Raw genomic sequence first — 25,301 nt, forward strand, 5'->3', positions numbered from 1 at the left:
TTGCATGTTTTTATCAGATACATTATTTACTCAGGAAAAAGTATGTGTATATATATATGTATGTATACACACACACACACACACACACACACACACACCCGTATTTTGGTGCTGCACTTACTTCCTGAGGATACGGGTTATGCATTTAATTTACCAGTTGCTTGCCCTTAGGTAAGTCGGGTAAGTTACTTCTGAGCATTCTTATGGAAGAATAACATTTAAATGAGGTAATGCATTTGAAAATATCCAGCACAGTGTCTGGCAAAATACTGGCATTCACTTAGTGCTGGTTTAAATGATATTAAATATGTGGAGAAACTAGATTTAATATAGGAGGCAGGCCTACCCCTAATATTTGAGTGGCCATTAGCAAGAGGATAAACAGGGGCACCCAGCCCACGGCCTGTTCTCATCTTTCTCCATCCTACCAGAGGCCCTTGCATATGTGTGTGGACACTCCAACAGGCTTGATCAAGTTCCACCACCCCCAAAAGCTGTCCTTTGACCACTCCTGAGGCCTAAGTGTGTGTACACTTACCCTTGCAGTCCACAACTGCATAGGCCTGGGAGTGGGCTTCTGGCTATTTGTCAGAGAATTTCGGGCTTGTAGGTGGCTGGAACCTAGTCTGAAGGAGGTGAGGGTGGGGTGGTGAGGGGAGAGATGTACTCTTGGGATTCCTTGGCCCATGGGAAGAGGTGTGGCTGGAGAAGGGCCAGGGTGGGTTCTTTGAAAGCAAAGGGTCCAGGGCAAGTGCCACAGGCATCTGAATCTAAAAGCAGTACTGATTCAAGACAAGGTGTTATATTGAACCACTCAATGGAGTGGGAGTCAGAAGACATGGATTCTTGCCCTAATTCTGCCGGTAATGTCATATGTGACCTTCAATCAGTGTCTTTACCTTGCTGCACCTCAATTTTCTCATATATTCATTTAATAAATATTGATTGAGCTCCAACTATGAGCCAGACTTGCAACTAGACACTGAGGATATACAGAAAACTCAACAGATTGTCCTCATTGACTTAGCATTCTGGCAGAGGGCAAGATAACTGGGGCAAACTTATTCTAAACAAAGGGCCCCTTCTAAACCAAAACTTACCATTCAAAATCAATCTTTAAAGTTGACATGTTTAATAAGTACAAGTAATGAAAGAATCCTAAAAGGAAAAAAGTGTTAAATTATAATGCAATATTATCAAGAGCCTTTTATGATCAATTCTCTAACACAGCAGCATGAGCACTGTACTAATTTTAATCACAAGTATTATTGCCAAATGCAGCACGAAATTCAGTCTCTAAAATGTGCCATTTTCTTACTATTGTTACTCATTTGACTTATGAATATTTTATATGGAAGATAAATTTATGTAAAAATAATATAATCACAACACATTTATCCACATTTAAAAAATAAAATACATTAACAGAATGTAGCAGGTAATTTTTAAAACATGTATTTCAAACAACATTAATATTGAGCTCTATTATGTAATAAACATAAAAAAGGTAGTTCAGAGAAATAGATGAATAAAGTGCAAATAGTCTAAGAACCACTTATATTTATACTAGACCAACTAAGATTGGGTGCAGCTTCCTGTCCTGACTACATCAACTATAGTTTGGGGTCATGACAAACAATTGATCAGACAACCAGGAGTCAATTGAGAAGAGCTAAGGAGTCTGTCTTAGATATAACAGTAAAGAATTTTTTTTCTAAAAGGATAGCTGTTAATAACGGAACTGATATCTTGTGTACTTCTAGTTTGACCTACCAGCAGTTACACAAGAAGAGTTCCAAAGCTCACATTATTCTAGCTGTTTCCTTCTTACCTTCTCAAAGTTGAAGAGTTGCCCATTTTCACAAAATGTCAGTGATAAGGGACTATTTATACCTGTTAGATCTCACAACTAGAGTCCTCTCAGGTACAGTGAACTTTTAGATAAAAATAAAAATGCCCAGCATGCAGTGTGCACTAGAGTCTGTGCAACCTAGTCCTCCCTTCTCTGTCCATCTTGGTTCAAAATAAATAAAATAGAACAGAAGGCAACTGAGTTTTATTCATAGTATAGCGTTTTTATTGAGCTGTTTCCACTAGATGGCACTACAGATTCTGTGTTTTAGGAATCAGGCCCTTTTAAAACAGAAAATCGGAAGACAAAAATGATCTGTCTGAAATGAACAATAAATTTCTCCAGTCATCTGTCCTAATGATCAGTTTCTTAGAAATGAAACATGAATCTTGGCCATTTACTCCCTATCAAACATTTATTAAATCATATTAAGTTTCAGACACTGGCCCAGTATTAAGGATGCAGAAACAGGACAAGGTCTTGTCCTTAAGAGTTCCCAGTGTGGAAAAGGAGGGGAACAGTGAGAACAGAGGGCTGAATCAGACAAGCAAGCAGAAAATTGAAATGCAGAATGTTAAAGACTTGATAGAGGTCATCACGGAGTACCATGGGTAGCACCCAGAGGGACACCTAATGAAGACTTGATGAATGGAGGATTCCTAAAGAAGTTGATGTCTAAACTGAGCTTTGAAGAATGGGTTGGAATTCATTAGGCAAAGAAGAATGGGCAGGGTGTCCGAAGCAGAATAAGTAGTAGCTTGTATAATCATAAAAGAAGGCTGAAACCCGGTGTGCATACTTGGGTTTGGATGGGGCAGTGCAAGAAATGAGGTTGACTGGGCTGACAGAGGCAGGGTCATGGGAAACCATATATACATATGAGATTATATATATCACTTTAAGGCATATGGAGTTTTATCCTGAAGGCACCTCCTACTCCTCTCCCCCTAGTTCATTCTGATTTTGTCACAGTGGCCTCCTCACTGTTGCTCAAACATGAGTAGGCACGTTCCTCTCTCAGCACGCACCAACTCTTCCCTCATCTGAACTATCTTTTCCCCATGGGTCCCTCCTTCACCTTCAAGTATTTGCTCAAATATCACCTTCTCAATGATTCTTACCCTGATCACTCCAATTATGTTGTAACACCCTCATCCTGCACCGGACGCTCCTCACTCTGCCTAATTTTTCTCCATGGCATTCTCACATTCTAACATACTATATAGTTCTGCAGTTATTATATTTATTGTTTTTTTTGTTTTGTTTTGTTTTTGAGACAGAGTCTCGCTCTGTCACCCAAGCTGGAGTACAGCGGTATGATCTCCGCTCACTGCAGCCTCCGTCTCCCGGGCTCAAGTGATTCTCCTGCTTCAGCATCCCGAGTAGGTGGGATTACAAACATGCACCACCATGCCCAGCTAATTTTTGTATTTTTAGTAGAGATGCGGTTTTGCCACGTTGGCCAGTGATCTCAAGTGATTCGCCCACCTCAGTCTCCCAAAGTGCTGGGATTACAGGCATTAGTCACCGTGCCTGACATATTTATTGTTTATTGGCTGCTTTCCTCTACTAGAAGTTCCATGAGAGCAGGACTTTTTGCTTGTTTTAACAAAACATCTCTGGTGCCTGGCACATAGTCAAAAGTCCTTGCTGTCAAGGAACTTGTTATTTTAGTAGGGAGTAAGCTGTGAAGACATTTGGGAAAATCATATTCCAGGTACTCAAAGGACATTAAATGAGTAAATAAAGGCATGGAAGAGCTACCAAAGAGTATGATCAAACTGGAATTGCAGAACGATCGCTAACAGGATTATAGAGAATGAATTGAAAACAGGGAGTGAATTCGGAGATATGATGGAGGTAATAATAATACAGTAAAAAGAGCCCCCATGTAACAAGTGGGTTCATGCTTTATAAATCACCTCCAAATCCCACATCAATCAAGGGAGGATGAAAAAGTTAAAAAAGAAGAAGAAGAAGAAGAAGAAGAAAAAGAAAAAGAAGAGGAGGAGGAAGAGGAAGAAGAAGCCACCATGGAGGTGACTCATGCCTGTAATCCCAGCACTTTGGGAGGCCAAGGCAGGTGGATCACCAGAGGTCAGGAGTTCAAGACCACCCTGACCAACATAGTGAAACCCCATCTCTACTAAAATTACAAAATTAACTAGGCATGGTGGCACATGCCCGTAATCCCAGCTACTTGGGAAGCTGAGGCAGGAGAATCACTAGAACCTGGGAAGCAGAGGTTGCAGTGAGCTGAAATTGTGCCATTGCACTCCAGCTTGGGCAACAAGAGCAAAATTCCATCTTGGAAAAAAAAAAAAAAAAAGAGGGAGGGCTAAGGACCTTGGGAACTAGCAACATTTCAGAGCCAAGTGGAAGAAGCAGTGTCCTGTAGAGAAAAAGAGAAGTGGTCAGAGCGGCAGGAGGTAGAAGAAAAATCAAGAATAGCATATGGCAACTGAGGAAGAAGAAAGTTTCAAGAAGAAAGTTGTCAGTGTCAGACCAGGCGCAGTGTCTAATGCCTACAATCTGAGCACTTTGGAAGGCCAAGGTGGGAAGATCACTTGAGCCCAGGAGTTCAAGACTAGCCTGGGCAACATGGTGAGACCTCATCTCTACAAAAATAAAAATATTAGCTGGGCATAGTGGCACACACCTATAATCCCAGCTTGGGAAGCTAAGGTGGGAGGATCGTTTGAGTCCAGGAGATTGAGGCTGCAGTGAACTGTGATCACACCACTGCACTGCAGCCTGGGCAACAGAGTGAGACCCTGTCTCAAACAAACAAACAAACAAACAAACAGAAACAAAAAACTGTCACTGTCAAAAGCTATAGAGAATTCAGTTAGTTAAAAACTGAAAAGTATCCAATGGGTTTAGCAAATATGAAGTTATTGGTAACTTTGGCAAAGGCAAGTTCAGAGGACCGGTGAGAGCAAATGCCAGATAGAGCTGTGTTTAGGAGTAAAATGTAAGAAGAAGAAGAGAAGCAAATGTAGACTATTGTTTTCAAGCAGCTTGGCTATAAAGAAGTAGAGATTGGGAGCTAGAGAGGGGCATAGGGTAGAAGGAGAGACTGAAGCATGGACATGAGCAGAAAAAAAGATCCACCAGAAAGAAGATAAAGACAGAAGAGAGAGAGGAGGCAGGCAGGGCTGAACTTCAGAGCGCAGGTCTTAGGAGAAAGGAGTCCCCTTCCTTTGAAGGAAAGAAGGAAGGATGGCAACAGAGACAGATGGAATGGTGAAAGATAAGTCTGACAGAGCTCTCTGGTCCCTTTCCATATATCCACTCAATGTCGAGTGGTATTGATCAAGCAAAGTGCCCAAACCAGGCTTGCCCGATTTCCTGATGGGTCATTCTCCCTTCCTGTCTTTCTTGCCTTTGGTATCATCCCTGTCTTAGGCAACAGGGGTGGGCTGGAACTCTTTAGACACCTTTTCTTTTCTTTTCTTTTTTTTTTTTTTTTTGGGATGGAGTCTTGCCCTGTCGCCCAGGCTGGAGCGCAGTGGCGCGATCTCGGCTCACTGCAAGCTCTGCCTCCCGGGTTCATGCCATTCTCCTGCCTCAGCCTCCTGAGTAGCTGGGATTACAGGTGCCCGCCACCACGCCCAGCTAATTTTTTGTATTTTTAATAGAGACGGGGTTTCACCATGTTAGCCAGGATGGTCTCGATCTCCTGACCTCATGATCTGCCCACCTCAGCCTCCCAAAGTGCTGGGATTACAGGCATGAGCCACCGCGCCCGGCCATATTTAGACACTTTCATGAACCCTGGTCACTTTCATCAGTCCTGTTCCTCTAATCCCATGACTTTTGCACTTCTCCTTAACTATTTGCTGCCTGGGGCCCCCAGACAGATGAAGCAATGTGTGAGCATGGAAGAAGACACCGAATTAATTCTGAGAAAGGAGCATCCTTAACAAATCCTCTCTCATCCTGTGATGTCACCCCGTATCACTTATGGTCTGCACTATCCACGAAACTCTTGGTTGAAGGTGGTCCTGTTTGTCCTCCCATTAATTGAGATGACCATTCTCTCCTTCATCAATAACAGGTCTTTATTAAATGACTGCTGTCTAGGTTGCCAAGATTTTCCATCTTAACAGAGAGAGTATATGTGTATGTATGTGATATATATAGTGTGTAAATATATACACATATGTAAATATATACACACGCATATATATACACATAATAAATAAAAACAATACCACAAGGTAGCACAAACTGCAAAGTGAATAATATAGGCAAAACAGCTATTAAGCTCGAATCTGGGGCCTTGAAATAAGAGAAAGCTTCACGGGTGTAGTGTGAAGTAGGCCTTTCATAGAAGGAAGGGTAGGTTTAAATAATAAAAGGAGAATCTTGCCGACAACTTAGCAAAGACCAAGAAATGTGCTTGGCAATGTTTAGGGAATAACTAAAAAGCAGTTTTAGGAATCCATTGAGGAATCCAGGTATTATCCTACAAAAATGGGGAGCTACTGAAGGTTTTAGAATGAAGACTGACTTGTATCATGCTTGTATATGTTTTACAATCAATTGGGAAGAACTGTGTAGATCAATTAAAAAATAAAGGGCAGGGATAATTCAGACACTACTGTGATACTTAAAGTGAGGGTGATAAAGAGCTATAGCATCTTAAAAAGTATATGCAGTGAGGTGTTGGCAGTGGGGATGGAAAGAAATTGGTGTCTGCCTGGATATGGAACAAGAGCAAGGAGGCCAGCAGCACTATAAGGTTTCATGCAGGAGGGAAAGGAGAATGATGATACTCTGGAGAGAATCAAACAGGAAAATTCAGAGAGTGCAGTTCAGTGAGCAAAGAAGTTCAGTGAAGTTTATGCTATGTGGGACTTGGTGATAGGAACACATTTGAGTGCAGATTTAGAAATCTATGACAAGAGCTCAGGGGAGACATCAGTACTGGGAGCACTGGTCTGGGAATCATTCACATAAGAGGAAATGTAGATGCAAAGGTAGGAGATAAAGTGGAGGAAGGGGAACTAGTGAGGATGGAAGGTGTGAGAAGCAGCCCGAGAGACAGAAGACTAGGAGAGTAGAGTATTTCAGAAGTCAAGGAGGAGACAAGTTTTAAGGATGAGGAAGCACAAAAAAATAGTAAATACTAAAGAGATTGCCTATTGAGAAAAGGCCAGCAATATGGTCACTCATGATCTACAAGAAAGTCTCCATAGCAAAGAGGGGAGGAATAAACAGGTGGTGATGGTTATAAAAAGATGACGAAAGCAGACAGTGAGACCACTCTTTGGAGAAATATAGCTGTGAGAACCACCACCGTTAATACGTTGAAGAGGAGCTAGATCAAAAGTCGCTTTGCTTCCCCTTTCAGGACTTCATCAGAACTCTTGGCAGAAAAATGGACTGAATAAAACATAGGAAGAATAGGTTTTGAGGAAGCAGGAGAGGTTGGGATAAAAAGCAAAGATCTTGAGGAACTAATCTTGGCACTAAAGAATGGCAGTCAGGAGAGGTACGAGAGGAGGTGTGAGGAATCATGGATTTTTTAAGTAGAAAGGCAAGGTAGTTCTTCAGACGGCCTTGTTTTTCTCATCAGTGGAAGGGAATTAGCTGCAGCACGTGTGAGGGATTTGATGCTGAAGAAACTGAGAAAAGAAAGGTGGAGGTGGCCAGGCGCGGCGGCTCACGCCTGTAATCCCAGCACTTTGGGAAGCTGAGGCCGGCGGATCACCTGAGGTCAGGAGTTCAAGAGGAGCCTGCCCAACACGGTGAACTCCAGTCTCTACTAAAAATTCAAAAACTTAGCCGGGTGTGGTGGTGCACACCTGTAATTCCAGCTACCAGGGAGGCTGAGGGAGGAGAATCGCTTGAACCCTGGAGGTGGAGGTTGCAGTATGCCAAGAGCCTGCCATTGCATTCCAGCCTAGGCAACAAGAGCGAAACTCAATCTCAAAAAAAAAAAAAAAAAAAAAAAAAAAAAACCAAAAGGAAAGGTGAGGTAACCCGGATATAATCTCAGATATGGCATCATAAGGTTGTGTTCAAGTTCCAGATATGTTAACTTGGGCTGGCCATCCAAGAGCTGGCAAGACCTCTTTAAGGCCATTTTCTTACAATATTGTTAAAAGTTAAATGAGATACGGCTAAATGAGATACTGCACGTGTAAATTATAAAGCACTTCTCAAACAAGAGAAGCTTGAAACTACCACCACAAGAAATGTGATACAGTATGAACAACAGATGTAAAGCACAGTAAAGCAGCAGGGAGGGTAAAGGTGAAGTTCAAAGCAAGAATATATAGCAAACCCAAGTCCACACAGTTTTTGTGACTTCCTCCAGCCTACTGGAGACGCGAATGCAGATTTTGAGAGCAGATGCAAGAAGCACAGGAGGCTGAAAAAAATCTAGGTAAGGACTATTTAAAAATCTTTGGGGATATGCTTAACATTTGGAACTTACTTGCACATTTTATATAAAGGTGGCATTTGACTCATTGGCGTGTTTTATTTTGGAAATGGCTAAACATTTCAGTTTTATATTTTACAGTTTTTTTTTTTTTCATATTTTGGGGTTAACTTTTTCAGATTCTGTTATTTCTAAAAGCTTAGGCTCCAGACACTATGCCTGTAGCATGAAACGGATAAAGAAGGCATCAGTGAAACAGCCGCCCACTGGGTCCAAATTAAGTAGCGAAGGTCATGAACAAAGAAAGCAGTGAAGGCCCAGTAGACAGGCAGACGCGACTGGAGAAAAGAACAGGTGGAGGGGAAGGGAGCAGCTGTTTCCATTTTTGGAATTTTGGAGAATCAGGAGACGCCCGGTAAGGCCAGAGAAGGCGGCCGTGTGATTATAAAGTTAAAGGGGTCGGACGTGTTCATCTTCCAAATTAGTTTTGAGCCCACAAAGGGCTTGTCCCTCACTGCCACCGTCCATTGTCCCATTGTGACCAGGCAGGAGCCCTCCGTGATTGACTGATAAAAAACAGCGGGTCCAACTCGCTCAGCTCGTTTCTGTTACACAGAAATGTGGAATCCTGGGTGACATTCAACTCCTTAGGTCATCTGCATTCTCCCCGGACGGGGAAACACAGCCTTCCCGAGCCCAACAAGGAGGATGGCGCTGCCCAGGCCGGTCGAAGTAAGCCCTCCATTCCAGACCTCGGCTCCACGGTCTCCCAAACCGGTACCCGGAACGCGAGCCTGAGATGCCTTCACCCTCGGAAAATACCCAAAGCCAGGGAGCCGTGGAAGTGCTTGTACCCAGCACGCTAGGCGTGAGGGACCTGTGAGTTACAACAAGCGCCGGAGGACAGGAGCCTCGCAGCCTTACACTGGCGTGGAGGAGAAACGTCTGGCGCCCCCGAGCGGCCGAGGCCTCAGGAGCCAGAAAAACGTCTCCCACTCCCAGCACGGGGCCAACTGACAGTGCCATCCACCAATGGGAGAGCCCAGTCTGCGTTCAGTCCGAGGGCAGAAAGAGGGTCGTCCCGGCAGCAAATCAGCGTGGCTTTTAAAGAGGCCCCGAGGCCTCTCTGGTCACCACAGAGATAGAGGGACAGTCCCTGTGAAACGGTGACGCTGACTACACTATGCCACTCGCTCCCAGCCTTTGCCTTTTCCTCCCGCCGCACTCCAAGCTCTTCGGCCGCCCCGCCCACGACCTTGTCAAGTCCCGCCCCCCGCCTGAGTGGACTGGCGAAGATGTGGAATTACCAAAACTTATTGGATGCTTAGTGGTGTCACTCTGGAGGGCGGCGGGGCCCGGAGCGGCGAGGGCCGCCCCTCTCGGACGGTGATTGGACTCGCCGGAGTAGACCGGGTTGGGATTGGTGTGAGGAGGGGCGAGAGCCCGCGGGCGTCCTGGGCCGAGGCCAGGGGGAGGCGGTGGCTACCGAGAAGCCGGCGGGGGCTTGCAAGTCCCTAGCCCGGCGCGCGCGCTTCGCAGAGGGAAGGAGCAGGAGGGCCCCTACCTCATCGTGCGCGGGCGGGGTCGGCGCTTGTCGCGTGTGGGGCGCAGTGAGGCGGGCGGTGGGAGGGGGGTGGCCGTGGAGGGAGCGAGAGATGCAGGGGTGACTTTGTTGGCAGCGGGACTAGCTGTACAGCTAGACTTGGAAGCGCATCCGGGGAGGACTTGCGGGACAGAGGAGGGCGTGGGCGTGTCTGGTATGGGATGCAGTGGAAAGGAGGGGGCCCTCCTGAGTAGGTCTGTGGGTGGTTCTTTTGAGGAAGCCCGGTCTTCCCGTCTGCCCTTTTATTTGTCAGCGAGGGAGTCCCCATGGTCTCTGTTCAAGTTCTGGAAACTTTCTCTTTGGGTGGGCTTAATCATCTGCTACTACATCGTAGAACTGCCCAGGGCCCTTTCTGATATTGGTCACAAACGTGGGGAGTATGTCAGAAAACAGAAAGCCGCTGCTGGGCATTGTAAGCAAACTCCCTAGTGGGACTGCACTTGGAAACTCAGGCAAGACTCACTGCCCCTTGTGCTTGGGGCTTTTCAAAGCCCCCAGGCTCTTGCCTTGTTTGCATACAGTTTGCACCACGTGTCTGGAGCAGCTGGAGCCCTTCTCAGTAGTGGACATCCGAGGGGGAGACTCTGACACAAGCTCTGAGGGGTCAATATTCCAGGAACTCAAGCCACGAAGTCTGCAGTCGCAGATCGGCATCCTCTGTCCGGTATGTGATGCTCAGGTGGACCTGCCCATGGGTGGAGTGAAGGCTTTAACCATAGACCACCTGGCCGTGAATGATGTGATGCTGGAGAGCCTGCGTGGGGAAGGCCAGGGCCTGGTGTGTGACCTGTGCAGCGACAGGGAAGTAGAGAAGAGGTGTCAGACCTGCAAAGCCAACCTCTGCCACTTCTGCTGCCAGGCTCATAGGTAAAGATGGGACATTCCACCCGGTGTAGCTTAAGAGCAGATTACAAAGGTGTCAAGACAGAAATCCCTTGGTGAGCAGATGAAAAGGAAAGCCTTCTCAAATACCGTGGAAGGTCAAAGAGCAATATAAGGATGCAGTAGCAAATACTCTAGTACAACAGTTAACCCGGTCAGCCTAATATAGTAGCTGTAGCAATAGCAATGGAGGTGTTCATAATCCCTTTCAATTTACAAAGTGCAGCTACAGTTTCCTTCAATCATCAATCATTCATGTAGTGAATAATTGTACTGGGTGCTGGAGAAACAGAATGAATATAATAGCATAGATCCTGCTCTCTATCTCCTCTGATCTTGCAACTCTTGCAGAAAAGCAGGCCCTGTTTTCACCCCCATTTATTAATTGGGCAAACAAGCTCAGCAGTATGTGATTTGCCAAGGTCCTGCAGTTGGTGAGTGTGTAACAGAACTGAGTATTAAATCCAGATCATTCTGACTACATTCCACTAACCCATGCTACACTCCCAGAATAGGTGATGATTGGCTGGACCTCAGCTTTTGCTTTGTACCTTAGAGTTACTCGGGAGCTTGGTGAGGTGGGCTGGTATTAATTGGGGTGTTAATTGGGGTGCAGACTATGTCTTTTATGGCATTTGGTGAATAGTTTGTCAGATGGATCATTTTGTCCCTTCTTACTCTACCTTACCCCATCCTAGGACACCAGAATATAAAATGACCACAGTTTTAGGATTAGCCTAAAATAGATTTTGGGTTCTAACTTCCATTTGTTTTCTGGCTACACTAACAGAACAAGTTTGTAGACTTCACTCTATTTTTAACTTGTAATTATGTGATAGTCCCTGCAACTGTGTTGCTGCCAGCCAAACCAGCTGACCCTATTTTCTCTGCAGCCACTCTTCTGGTGCCAGAATAGGCATATAAGCTTCAAATTGACATAATGCTAATGGAGGAACTCTGAACAGTCACCATGTTTTCCTAGGGATTTCCCTACATCTGTAGAGGGCTACTACAGGAAAGAAATTAGAGAGCTTTGATTCTGCCAACCATCGGTTTCACACTTTTTTTTTTTTTTGAGATGGAGTCTCACTCTAGTCGCCCGGGCTGGCGAGCAATGACACAATCTCCGCTCACTGCAACCTCCATCCCCTAGGTTCAAGCGATTCGCCTGCCTCAGCCTCCCCAGTAGCTGGGATTATAGGCACACGTCACCACACCTGGCTAATTTTTTGCATTTTTAGTAGAGACGGGGTTTCACCATGTTGACCAGGCTGGTCTCAAACTCCTGACCTCAGTTGATCTGCCCACCTCAGCCTTCCAAAGTGCTGGGATTACAGGCGTGAGCCACCGCGCCCGGCCAGTTTCACGCTTTCTAATAATGTTGACGATGTCTCTTGAAAAAAATTCTAGCCTGCTGATTTGGGTAATATAGGTACTGGTCAACAGAAATGCTTCACCAAAATCTTAGATGCAAGCTAGATGAGACTTGGTGTCAGGATCAGCTATCTGCTTTTTAATTGCTTGGACTTTATTACTGTGTTATCTGGCATGGTTTCTATTTCTTGGTGCTGGTTTTCTGCTATGCCCTCGCTGCTACCTTACCTTAGGAAGCCGACTGTGGCTCTTGTCTAAACTCTTCGGGGAAAGTCCTATCATGCAACCATAGTCTTGCAACCTTCTACATAGACATGTAGCAAGCCAGAGCCCTAGTCTGTTCACATGTTATTCTATACAGCAGCTCTTGCAGGTAGGGATTGTCTCCACTGTACAGACAAGAAACTGGAATCAGAAAGGATCATGCAATTAGAGATTAGAGCAAGGAATTGAAATCAAGTTTGTTTAACTTCAGAGTCTGTGCTCCTGAAATATCTCTGCCCAACTATTCCCAACTAGAATTATTCCCTTATTTCCTGTTACTGACTCTCTTTGCCCCTAGGCGGCAGAAGAAAACGACTTACCACACCATGGTGGACCTAAAAGACTTGAAAGGCTACAGCCGGATTGGGAAGCCCATCCTGTGTCCTGTTCATCCTGCAGAGGAACTGAGGCTGTTCTGTGAGTTCTGTGACCGGCCCGTGTGCCGGGACTGCGTGATGGGGGAGCATCGGGAACACCCCTGTGACTTCACCAGCAACGTCATCCACAAGCATGGGGACTCTGTGCGGGAGCTCCTCAAAGGTACTCAGCCCCACGTGGAGGCCCTGGAGGAAGCCCTGGCTCAGATCAACATAATGAATAGTGCCCTCCAGAAGCGAGTGGAGGCAGTGGCAGCTGATGTCCAGACATTCTCGGAGGGCTACATTAAGGCCATTGAGGAGCATCGGGACAAGCTGCTGAAGCAGCTGGAAGACATACGAATCCAGAAAGAAAATTCCCTGCAGCTGCAGAAGGCCCAGCTGGAACAGTTACTGGCAGACATGCGGACTGGAGTGGAGTTCACCGAGCACTTGCTGACCAGCGGCTCAGACTTGGAGATCCTCATCACCAAGGGGGTGGTAGTAGAACGGCTCAGGAAGCTGAACAAAGTTCAATATAGTGCCCGTCCTGGAGTAAATGATAAGATACGCTTCTGTCCTCAGGAGAAAGCAGGCCAGTGCCATGGCTATGAAATTTATGGTACCATTAATACCAAAGAGGTTGATCCAGCCAAATGTGTCCTACAAGGAGAAGGTAGGAAGGCATTTCCCATTGACATTGAGAAGGCAGTCTACAGGGAGATGGTGTGTAAAGATTGGTGGTGGCTTGTTTTGCTAGGAAGCACGCCCTACTGACCAGGTTACCAAAGGTGGGGAGATAAACTGATCTGAAAGACAGTGACCCTCACCTTTGCCCTTTCTGGTTTGTTCTGGTTAGGGTACAGTTAATACAGGAGTGAGGCTTGACCCTTTTCCTGTTCAGAGAAGTAGTAACAGCTGAGAAGCGCATAGATTATGTTTTGTTTCTATCAGATGGCAGAACAGAGACAGTGCCCATTGGAGGTAACGGCAGTGACTAGGGCCAGGTGAAATTCTGCCTGCTCAGAGAGGAGCATGGCAGACCCTGGATTCCTAGATCAAGTTCTGAAGGGGGTTTCAGAGGAGTAAGGAAGATGAGATTACGGTTTCCTTTCCTTTAGGCCCTTTTTGGTTCACATCCACCTTACTGGCATTTAAAAGGATATGGTAGGTGTTTCATTTAATTGGGGGAAAAATGGTTTCTTTTAACGAGCGTTCCCTTTCTAATGGAAGCATGTTATTAAAACATATTTCACAGGTCAGTCCTGATAGGAAGATTGCATCTTAAGGGTCATCAGACTGTGACACATGCATTCTTAACTGTTTGGAAGCCATAGATCTCTTTGAGAATGTTCTCTCCTACAGAAACACCCAGTAACTTGTGCATACAATTCCAGATTTTTAGACTCTTCATAAGCCTTTCCATAGACCTCATAGTAGTTCATGAACCCCAGGTTAAGAAACCCTGTTTCATCTGAATGCTGGAGTAGGGGCTGTAGCTACTGGATAGCCCCCCAATACCTTGGCATGAGCTACCAAGTTGCAGAGGATCTCACAACATGGAGGGTCGTGAGGCTGGTCACCTGTACTCCCTGCCTAGCCCAGTAGGATCCGGAGCTTAGGGAGGGTGGTTTTGGGGTTACTAGCCTCTCTCACAAGGTCTAGAGGTTTTCTTCTCTAAATACCTAGGTCAGTCCTGAGTATTTTTAAAGCCTCCTAGGACTGAAGGTAAGGTCCAGGATCCTGTGTGATCCAAAGCAGCTGATAGCTGAGAGAACCAGGCTAACCAGGAAGGACTCCCAAGAGGTGTACTCTAGGAGGCAGAAGGAGAAGAGAAAAGAAAGGGAGCCAGGGTGGTTACAGTAAGCAGGAAAGTACAACTCTTTGTTCTGAAGAGAAAAAGCAAGATGGAGATGTAGTCACTGCAGTTTACATTTGAGGTGAGGACCGAGTGTTTATCTTTTTCAGACCTCCACAGAGCCCGGGAGAAACAGACAGCCTCTTTCACCTTGCTTTGTAAGGATGCCGCAGGAGAAATCATGGGCAGGGGAGGAGACAACATTCAAGTTGCCGTTCTCCCTAAGGATAAGAAAGACAGGTTTGTGTGACACAAGTAGGTGTCATGGATAACAGGCAGTGAGAAAACTGGAAACATGAGGTCCTTTAAGATATTGGAGCTGAGCACGGTGGCTCACGCCTGTAATCCCAGCACTTTGGGAAGTGGAGGCAGGAGGATCACTTAAGCCCAAGAGTTTAAAACCAGCCTGGGCAACATAGGGAGACCCTGTCTCTACCAAAAAAAAAAAAGTTATAGGCATATGCCTATAATCCTAGCTATTCAGGAGGCTGAGATGGGAGGATCCCTTGAGCCCAGGAGGTTGAGGTTGCAGTGAGCTGTGATTGCGCCACTGCACTCCAACCTGGGTAACAGAGCAAGACCCCAGGTCAAAAAAATATATATATATTGGAGTGCAACTAAGTAATTACATCTTACTTCCCCATAATACTATGAAACGTTATATGACCAAATGTGTTTTCTTGTGTGGATTTTGTATTCAATTCTCTCTCAAAGCTATGGTCTGCCCCTCAGATTCTTTTCATCTCAAGCTTTAGAATAAGTTGAAAAATCTTCTGTGTTAGACTGAATGGTACCCTTTTCAAAAATCAGTCTCCCTTTGGTACTAAATTATGCCTGGAACATGTTTATATTTCTCTGGAGTTGGAGAATGGAGGAGGGACAACAGAGCAAGAGGGTTCAACAGAAGCCTGTTGAAAAGGACGCAATAATATATTCAAGGAATTTGTCTGAATATCAGACTAAATTGGAATTTATGCTGTTTACCTTCTGCTGTAAAATTAACTTCTGAAGCAAATGTAAATGGATATTTAACATTAATACTGAATGGAATGGTGTAGAGTTTACATTCTGAAATAGTAGCAACTAAAGCCGGCTTGTGGGAGTGAGTGGTGTTTTGACTCTTATCTCCATTCAGCCCAGTCAGACCGATGGTGCAGGATAACAAGGATGGGACATACTACATTTCCTACACCCCCAAGGAGCCTGGTGTCTATACTGTGTGGGTCTGCGTCAAAGAACAGCATGTGCAGGTAAGACTGGTGCATGTGCTTCCCTGAGCTCCCTGGCTTCTGCTGTCTTAGGATCTGGAGATGTTTCGCATAGGATCAGCTATACAGAGAGATTGAATAGAATCCCCATGTCTTCTTCTTCACTTTAGAAACAGCCCAGATTTTGCTACTCTTATTCTTCCTGGAGGATGCTGTTGACCATAAGAACCCTCTATCCCTGTGTCACTTCCTGGCAGTTATGCGTATAGTTTATCATTCTCCCAGTCAGTATCTTAGGATTCTTTTTTTTTTTTTTTTTTTTTGAGACGGAGTCTCGCTCTGTCGCCCAGGCTGGAGTGCAGTGGCGCGATATCGGCTCACTGCAAGCAAGCTCCGCCTCCCGGGTTCCCGCCATTCTCCTGCCTCAGCCTCCCGAGTAGCTGGGACTACAGGCGCCGCCACCTCGCCCGGCTAGTTTTTTGTATTTTTTAGTAGAGACGGGGTTTCACCGTATTAGCCAGGATGGTCTCGACCTCCTGACCTCGTGATCCGCCCGTCTCGGCCTCCCAAAGTGCTGGGATTACAGGCTTGAGCCACCGCGCCCGGCCAGGATTCTTAATATGGAGAAGAAGTCTTGATCACAGGGGGTGATCTGCCAGCAGACAACTATGCATATTCAAAAAAATATAATCTAGCTCAGAATTTTCCAGTTTTGTCCAGACTGTATCTGGCCATGAACACAGTTGAGAGAGTTACACCCCCTCCTCACAACTGACTAGTCATCTATCTGCCTAACCATCTGCTTACGTAATTTTCTACTCTGTTTTACATATAGGTTTTTCTGTTACTATGGTTACCATAAACAAACAAATACACCAAACAAGTTATGTTACCATGGTTTCTACAAACAAACAAGTATAACACAAACAAGTAGAGCACTTTCCGCTTTAGAGATTATGAGTTTTTAAAAATTGGTGATACTAACAGGTCCAGCACAATCTTCCTGCTGACCTTGGAGTACTCAGAGGTTTCTCTCCACAGAAATCAACACTGACAGGGATAGTAAAATACCATACAGCATCATGATATGTTAGGCTTACGATTTGTGCACTTAGGAACACTCATATTTAAAAGCCATTTATTTACTTAATTATGGTATGTCAGGAACAGGTTAGGTGTTTTTACATATGTTATTTCAGTTTTCCTCAAAACCACTCAGGCACAGGGATCAGTGTCCAATTAGACCAAGAGACCAAACTTGCATTAAAATACACAGCAAATATAGCAAAATGGGAATTTGAACCCATTTCTTTGAATGCCAAGTTGTTTTTTAACTGGATTGTAAACTCTTTAAGATGGGAAATTGAACATCTGAAAGACTTCTAAGGTGCTAGGCTCTCTGCTTTGCGTTTTCTCTAACAGTGTGGCTCTCACATAAGAATAGGCACATTGCAACCTATTAAATATTTAAATTGGTCCCAAGCACCTGTAGTCCCAGCTACTTGGGAGGATTGCCTGAGTCCAGGAGCTCAAAGCTGCAGTGAGCTATGGTTGTGCCAGAGCACTCCAGCCTGGTGACAGAGTGAGATCCCATCTTTAAAAAAAAAAATAAGTATTTTTTGTTTAATATGGGATATAAATTAGAGAATGAAAGTTATCCTTAACGGAAAGGGGGCAGATGGGAGAGTTATTAATTTGAGGATTATTAGCTGTACACATTTTAACCTTTCTCCCTTCCATATGTCTTCACTGTCACAGAATAAGTGGGTGAGTAAACAGATAAGTCATGTCCAGGATGGAAGGAAAGAGGCTAGCTTGGTATGTGAGAAGAGGTACATGGCTGAGAAATTGGAGAAGGGACCACAGGATATCCTATCTTTGCGGTTGCAACATTCTACTTATTACACCTGAGGTTCCTTAAGAATTGAGATTGAGAATCCCAGAGAAAAGTCAGTCTGAGATTACTAATGTGTTGAATGACCTAGATACTTATACTTCATACAAGGATAGAGTGAGGCAGAATCCATTAAGAAAAGCTCAAGCTTCTTGTGGCATGGGATTCTGCTTTTGCTGCCATCTTGCCAGAACAGTCCCCAGCTAATAGAGATGTCACTGAAAATGCAGCTGACTCTGTGTGACTCCTGTCAGTGCCCAGCAGGTTCAGCTACACGGAATAAATCAGTACCTGTGTCTAGTACTCAGCATCTGCAGTGAAAAGCATGCTAGGAGGGCTGCACAGACCACGTAATGCTTCCACTGCATCTGTATTTGCCCCCTCTCAGCTGAGCAGGGTTCTTGCCCTCTAATCTGTTTCTTTCCTGGTGTCCTTGTCCCTCCAAGGGCAGGCCCTGTGCCTCAGACTCTGTTTAGCACAAAGCGATGCTCAGCACATCCTGTTAACTCATAAGATGCTGTTCTTTGCTTTTGGTCTGAACACTGAAGGGCTCGCCATTCACTGTGACCGTGAGGAGAAAGCACCGCCCACACCCAGGTGTGTTTCACTGCTGCACCTTCTGCTCCAGTGGAGGCCAGAAAACCGCTCGCTGCGCCTGTGGAGGCACCATGCCAGGTAAGGAGAAAGCACTACCTGGGCCTTTCTGCCAGCAGTGGGAATCAAGCGACGGGCCCTTCCCCACCACACAGCCACTAGACATTTGGACTTAGGCTCTGTTTCTAGGAAGCAAAGTCTGTGATTGTAGAGACACCACTGTTCTAAAAGTTTCACTTAAAGCTTCCTTGTTCTGAATTGAAATAGCAGGCTTAAAAGCTCTGAGTTCTGTTACTTTTGGTACAGCTCCTATGAGCCCTATGCTTCTATGTCGGATTCTCAGTTTGTCTGTCCCTTTCCAGCAGCCTGAGCAGTGTGAAAACTGTGGACCCATCTTATTCCTTTTAGTACCTTAAATAAATTCCAAATGAGGCATGGCTGGGGGAGTGGATGATTAAACCAGTTGAACAAGGTCTGGGTCTTTCAGGGGGACGGAAAGGATAGGGAGTTTAGGTAAAGGATCTAATTACTTTAAAAAAAAATTATGGGCCAGGCGCGGTGGCTCAAGCCTGTAATCCCTGCACTTTGGGAGGCCGAGACGGGTGGATCACGAGGTCAGGAGATCGAGACCATCCTGGCTAACGCGGTGAAACCCCATCTCTACTAAAAATACAAAAAACTAGCCGGGCGAGGTGGCAGGCGCCTGTAGTCCCGGCAACTTGGGAGGCTGAGGCAGGAGAATGGCGTAAACCCCGGAGGTGGAGTTTGCAGTGAGCTGAGATCCGGCCACTGCACTCCAGCCTGGGCAACAGAGCGAGACTCCGTCTCAAAAAAAAAAAAAAAAAAAATTATGTCCTTACTCTAATAATGGGCCATAAAATGGGCTTTTGCATCCTTCTGTATAAACACTTGAGGATCTACCTCTGTTTTTTTTCTATGTCCGCCAACCTATCCTTTTTTATTTCAATGATTTTACAATTAAAATCCAAACCAATTTATTTTACAGTTAATGTGCAAACTAGTTCGCCTCCTTCAGGTGGTAAGTTTTATCACTACAGCATTCTTAGAACTCTGGCTAACATGAGTTGATTTGCTGTGATCAATTTTCAGGGTCCTCCTGACTACACAGCCGTCAGAGAGCTTGTTCCTCTTGCCAAGACTTTCTTAGATATTTTCACTCCCATGAATCTGCAGGTTGCCAGGAGGTCGGTCTCATTTCCATGATAATGGTAACTGCTGGACTCCACTCTAATGGTTGATTTTTGTCCTTTCCTCTTTGTCCCATGTAGGTGGGTACCTAGGCTGTGGCCATGGACACAAAGGCCACCCAGGTCGTCCCCACTGGTCATGCTGTGGGAAGTTTAATGAGAAGTCTGAATGCACGTGGACAGGTGGGCAGAGCGCACCGAGGAGTCTACTTAGGACTGTGGCTCTCTGATGGGTTTGTGCTCAGCATTTTAAAGCTGCAGTCAGCACCACTTGAGATTTCCAGAGGACCCAGACCTTCGTTCATTCTAAAGAGACTGATAGAATTAAAAACAAAGTGCCTTATCTTGCACTGGAGTTCAGTGCTCTTTTGTTACTCACTGATTGTACTTGTGGATGGTTGAGCACAAAAGACCACCTCTACATTTCTCTTAAAGGTAGGTTGGCAAACGTTCTTTTTCTACCACAGGAGACTCCTTTTCATTTTGTACAGTATGGAGGTATCGATTCTATTGGAACTCAAGGGTCTAGGTAGTTTAGTTAGTTCCTTTCTGATATAACCCTTTTTTTTTAGACAGAGTCTCACTCTGTCACCCAGGCTGGAGTGCAGTGGCACGACCTTGGCTCACTGCAACTTCCGCCTCCTGGTTCAAATGATACTCCTGCCTTGGCCTCCCGAGTAGCTGGGATTACAGGTCCCCGCTACCACACCCAGCTAATTTTTGTGTTTTTAGTAGAGACGGGGTTTCACCATGTTGGCCAGGCTGGTCTCGAACTCCTGACGACCTCGTGATCCACCCACCTCAGCCTCCCAAAGTGCTGGGATTACAGGCGTGAGCCACCACACCTGGCCTATTATGACCTTTTTTATTTTTCTCTGAGCTACACATTATTTAGATATTTCCCCTAGAGATTAGAAACCTCCTTTCATCCTGTCCACTTTTTGCTAGCATACTTTCAGTGGATTTACTGGTACATGTTTCGTGATCGTGATAATGTGATCTTGTTTTGGTGTTGTCCCCCCCTTCCCTCTCTATGCCATGTCAGCCTTCTGCCCCAAAGCCTGAAGATGACTCTTTGGTCAAGGGCATACAAATAGAAAATTAATAAAGGGGAGTGGTGTTGAAATAGAACCTCATACGTTTATTACAGTTCTACTCATGCCAGAAAATCTAGACACCTTCATCCTTCTTACAGGTCTGTTTTTGGTAGAGTAGTCTTTAGAGTAGTCTTCACTATTGTTTATATATCTAGAAAGTTAACTGGGAGCTTTGACTCTTACTGTTTCTTCACTCATAGTGTGCCTTCTTAGCTGCTTGAGAATTCTGGGGAGAGGATGTACACAGCACTAGTGCCTCAGCCCTGCCAAGGTCTTCACTGTATATATTTCGTGTGTTCTGAGAGTCTTGATTTCTTATATAGCAATAAACTCAGCATGTATTAAATATAATTATTGAAATCTGCATTATAAGATCCCTTAAGAAGTGGATGACTCATTTGGTGAATTGGGTCAGGCAAAGGAAGTGAAATAATTAGATGATGACTGTCAGCTCATTGCGGAATACATTTCCTCCTTGAGGCTGACAGACATGGGCTACATTGTAGCCATAAATACTAAGATGTTCTCTGTGTTCTCACCCTTTTCTGGAAACATTCCCTTCAGCCTCTTTCTGTAACCCAAATCTGATCTTCCCAAAACACATTCCTGCCTGTCACCCTCTCAAATTATTAGCTATTTGCTCTTCCTCACTCCTTCTGTCACTCAGCCCAGAAGTATATGTCCTTTTAGCTTATTACTGCTGCTTTGAGATGAGTGGTTCCTTTTTTTTTTTTTTCCTGAGACAGAGCCTTGCTCTGTTGCGTAGGCTGGAGTGCAGTGGCGTGATCTCAGCTCACTGCAACCTCCGCCTCTCAGGTTCAAGCGATTCTCCTGCCTCAGCCTCCCAAGAGTAAGCTGAGATTATAGGCACATGCCATTATGCCCGGCTAATTTTTGTATTTTTAGTAGAGACGGGGTTTCACCAGATTGGCCAGGATGGTCTCGAACTCCTGACCTCATGATCTGCCCACCTTGGTCTGCCAAAGTTCTGTGATTACAGGCATGAGCCACTGTGCCTGGCCGAGATGAGTGGTTCTTAACCAGGAGGGACTTTGCCCCTAAGAGGACATCTGGCAAAGTCTCAGAGACATTTTTAGTTGCCACTACTGGGGCAAGGTGCTGCTAGCATCTTGTCGGTAAAGGTCAGAGATGCTGCTAGTCATTTTACAATGCTCAGGACAGCTTCCTGAAACAAAGAAGTATCCAATCCAAAATGTCAGTGGTTCCACTGCTGAGAAACCCTGTTCTAGGGCATTAGCCCTACTTTTTTTTCTAAAACTGGCCAGCCTTGGAGCTCATGCCTTTCAGCTATACAGCTTGGTATTCCTCCATGGTTCAGCCATCTACTGAGCCCCAAATTGTTCCCCTTCATTCCTTGAAGATTATAGCATTGAGCTTGCTATGACTCTGGTACAACTCCTTATCAATCTTGGGATAACTTATTGTCTACACAGACTTCTTAGTTCTATGACAATTTCCCCAATGTTATTTTTTCCCTACTTAGCCTTACATATCCTACATGTTGATTCTAACCGCACCCTCTGCATAGTCTCAGTTTCAGGCATCCTGCAACCACAACCTCCCACCTTTCCAGGTCACCCACTGTAATAACCTGACTACTAATTCGTCTACCTCTTTGGAACCCACAATGCAGTGATTCTGCCACCTTCCTGTTGTTCCTCTCACCCACCTCAGGTCCTTCCCTTCATCCTTCCCAGCTTAGATTCTACAGACCATCACTATAATCACTCTACTGCATAGTCTCCTTCTATCATTCTTGCCTGGCAAAACTCCAGTCCAGGTTAGATCCAGCTTTCCATCTAACCCAACTGAATGATCCAAAAAAAAAAAAAAAAAAAAAAAGTGTGATGACTAGCCTCACTTTAAATTTATGACCACTAATTTCAGTGGGCTCTTAGCATTGCCCAATAACCTGAAACATCTCCCCAGTCCATTTATTCTCCCATGCTTCTAGACAATTCATACTTTCTTCCCCTCAAACTCCAATATCTACCCCACCTCTACTCTGTACTTATGACCTTGCTTGCTATTTTACCAAGAATATAAAAGGATTCAGAGGAGAATTTCCCTAGCCTCCCTACCACATGTACACATCTATCCAAATTCCTATCAAGAGCCAACTTCTATCCCGTGTACTAAATCCCATTCTGTAGCTACTGCCCGAGAACATTGCTTCAGTAAGTTCCCCCTCTACCAGATTGCTTACTTCAGAAAATAAATATGGTACAATATTCCCTCTTCAAATACAAGTTTCCCTTTTGTATTAGTTGGCTAGGGCTGCCATAACAATACCACGGACTGGGTGGATTAAACAACAGAAATTAGTTTTCTCACAGTTCTGGAGTCTGGAAGTCCAAAATCTAGGTGCTGGCAGGGTTGTTTTTTGGTGAGGACTCTGTCCTTGGCTTGCAAATGGCAGCCTTCTGTTTTCACATGGCCTTTCTCCTGTGTGCATGTGCTCCTGGTGTCTCTTCATATAAGGACACCAGACCTATTGGATTAGGACCCCACCCACATGAGGTCATTTAACCTTAATCACCTCCTTGAAGGTTCTTTCTCCAAATAAGAGTCGCATTGGGTGTTAGGGCTGAGTTTTCAAGAATTTCACAACCCCTTTTAGCAACTTCCCCCCTTTTCTGCTCCTCTTTAAAAGGACCTCAAAAGAATTGTTGTTTGGTATCTCTAGTTTCCCTCCCATTCTCTGTACGATCTAATCCAGTCAGCCTGTCATCCTCAAGACTTCACTGAAATAGCTGTTGTCAAGGTTACTGGTAAACTCCAGGTTACAGAATCCAGTGGTCAATTCCCAACCTTTATCTTTTTTGACCACCCAATATCAGAGAAATCTTTTAAAACATGTCAGCTCATGTCACTCTTCTGCTTACCACTGTCCACTGGCCTCGCATCTCAGAAAAGCGAGCCTTTACATCAGCATGTAAGACCACTCATGATCTGGATCCTTGCTCTTACTGCCCACCCATCCGCCTCCATCACCCTGTTCCAGCCAGACTGGCCTGCCTGGTGCTCCTCAAACTCTCCACGCACTGTCTTGGGGCCTGAATCACTGCCCCTCGATCTGAAATGCTTTTTTCACAGATACCTTCATGATTCATGTTCCTCTCAAGTTCCCACTCCAGTGTCAAATATCACCCTATTAACTACTCTGTACAAAATAGCAACTTCCCACCCCAGAGTTGCCCAGTTTCATCGCCATCTCACATATATGTATATGTTTTGTGGTTTGTATTTTTTTTTTTTTTTTTTTTGAGACAGGATCTCTCTCTCTCCCTCTCTCTCTCTGTTGCCAAGGCTGGAGTGCAGTGGCATGGTCTTGGCTCACTGCAGCCTCTGCTCCCGAGGTTCAAGTGCTTCTTCCACCTCAGCCACCGAATTAGGTGGAACCATAGGCACACCCCACCATGCCCGGTGAATTTTTTGCATTTTTTGTAGAGACAGGGTTTTGCCATGTTGCCCAGGCTTGTCTCAGAAACTCCTGGCCATCTCAAGCCTCTCAAAGTGCTGGGATTACAGGCCAACATATGTATGTTCTGTTTGTTGTCTGTCCGCTCATGCTAGATTGTAAGCTCTATGAGGGCAGGGATTTGACATTTTTAAACTATCATTCTGTCCCCATGTAGGACAGTTCCTGGCAGATAGTAGAGACTTCATATTATGATCAGTGAATAAAGATCTAATTGGTAGAATTTTTAGTTTGGATCTCCTTGGTATCTGTTTTATAAGCCAGACTTCCCTTCTCCCAAACCTCAGTATTTGTGGTTTAAACAAATACCACTTGGAAAAGCAGCAGCCTTATCTCAAGCCTGTTGGATAAATTATATGCACCTGAGAGACCCGCCTTGAATTTTCCAATTACCTCATCTAGGGAACTGCTTGCCATGAAGAAGCCTGTTGTATTATATCATCTTTCCCCATGTGCCTTTTAATGAATCCGATTTCAGAATTGAGAACAAAAAGCTTACCATTTATTTCAGTTGGAGAAGGTTTCAGTGATTGGACAACTTTATGTAGATGAAGTAACATTGCAATAGAAAATTTCCGTAAGACGTCTAGGTTCTGGCTAATGTGTTAGCCTTTAAGCAATATTAATGGTAACGATTCTGTTACAAATACTTAAAGTTTGTGTGTGGGTGTTGGGGATCGGGGCACTGTCTCATGCATGCACTACAGTGGAGTCCAAACCCAATTTAACTGAGCTGTCTTGCCTGCTGAAAGACCTGGCAGATTCAGTGATCAAGAGAGCCTAAGACTCCAAGGTGAGGCAAAAAAAAAAAGAGTGGGAGGATTGAGTAGCTGTCCCCAGTGTAACAAAGTGCTTCAGAAATCACCTTTGAATTGTAAGCACTGAAGCATCAACAAGATGCAGCATTATGATGTAACTTATGCCTCTGGTGTTACAGGTAAGAAAAAAGAGTCACAATAAGAGCCTCTGTCCCCTGGGATGTTGCAACAGGATAAACACCTTGGCTGTCTTGGATAATAAACATACACATACCTGTCAGCCCACCCATATTCTAATGTCCAAAATGCAACAGTTGCTCAACTTTCCTCTGGAGAATTCATCCCTGTGTGGTAGGTTTGGCTCAATGAAGAGGTGGTTCAGTGAAGTGGATGCCCATTAGAAGGAGGATACAGTATAGGAAGAAGCATCTCACTCTGCCTTGTTAGCTTAGCTCCT

General features: G+C 44.9%; 1 protein-coding gene across 1 annotated transcript; it reads left to right on the forward strand.

Annotated features, from left to right (window-relative positions):
• The first annotated feature begins 9,641 nt into the window (after nt 1-9,641).
• Nucleotides 9,642-20,935, forward strand: TRIM45 (tripartite motif containing 45). The gene is made up of 6 exons (XM_023222747.3): nt 9,642-10,716; nt 12,668-13,401; nt 14,694-14,823; nt 15,719-15,833; nt 18,234-18,360; nt 19,569-20,935. The coding sequence occupies exons 1-6, from the start codon at nt 10,229-10,231 to the stop codon at nt 19,715-19,717; spliced, it is 1,743 nt and encodes a 580-aa protein (XP_023078515.1). The 5' UTR covers nt 9,642-10,228; the 3' UTR covers nt 19,718-20,935.
• Nucleotides 20,936-25,301: the final 4,366 nt, after the last annotated feature.

The sequence above is a fragment of the Piliocolobus tephrosceles genome, chromosome 1, assembly GCF_002776525.5.
Source record: "Piliocolobus tephrosceles isolate RC106 chromosome 1, ASM277652v3, whole genome shotgun sequence".
NCBI classification, from domain to species: Eukaryota; Metazoa; Chordata; class Mammalia; order Primates; family Cercopithecidae; genus Piliocolobus; species Piliocolobus tephrosceles.

Coding starts and splice junctions, on each gene's coding strand:
- TRIM45 (XM_023222747.3), top strand. CDS start 10,229: ATGTCAGAAAACAGAAAGCCGCTGCTGGGCATTGTAAGCAAACTCCCT. Junction 13,402..14,693: donor ATGTGTCCTACAAGGAGAAG/GTAGGAAGGCAT, acceptor TATCTTTTTCAG/ACCTCCACAGAGCCCGGGAG. Junction 18,361..19,568: donor CTGTGGAGGCACCATGCCAG/GTAAGGAGAAAG, acceptor TGTCCCATGTAG/GTGGGTACCTAGGCTGTGGC.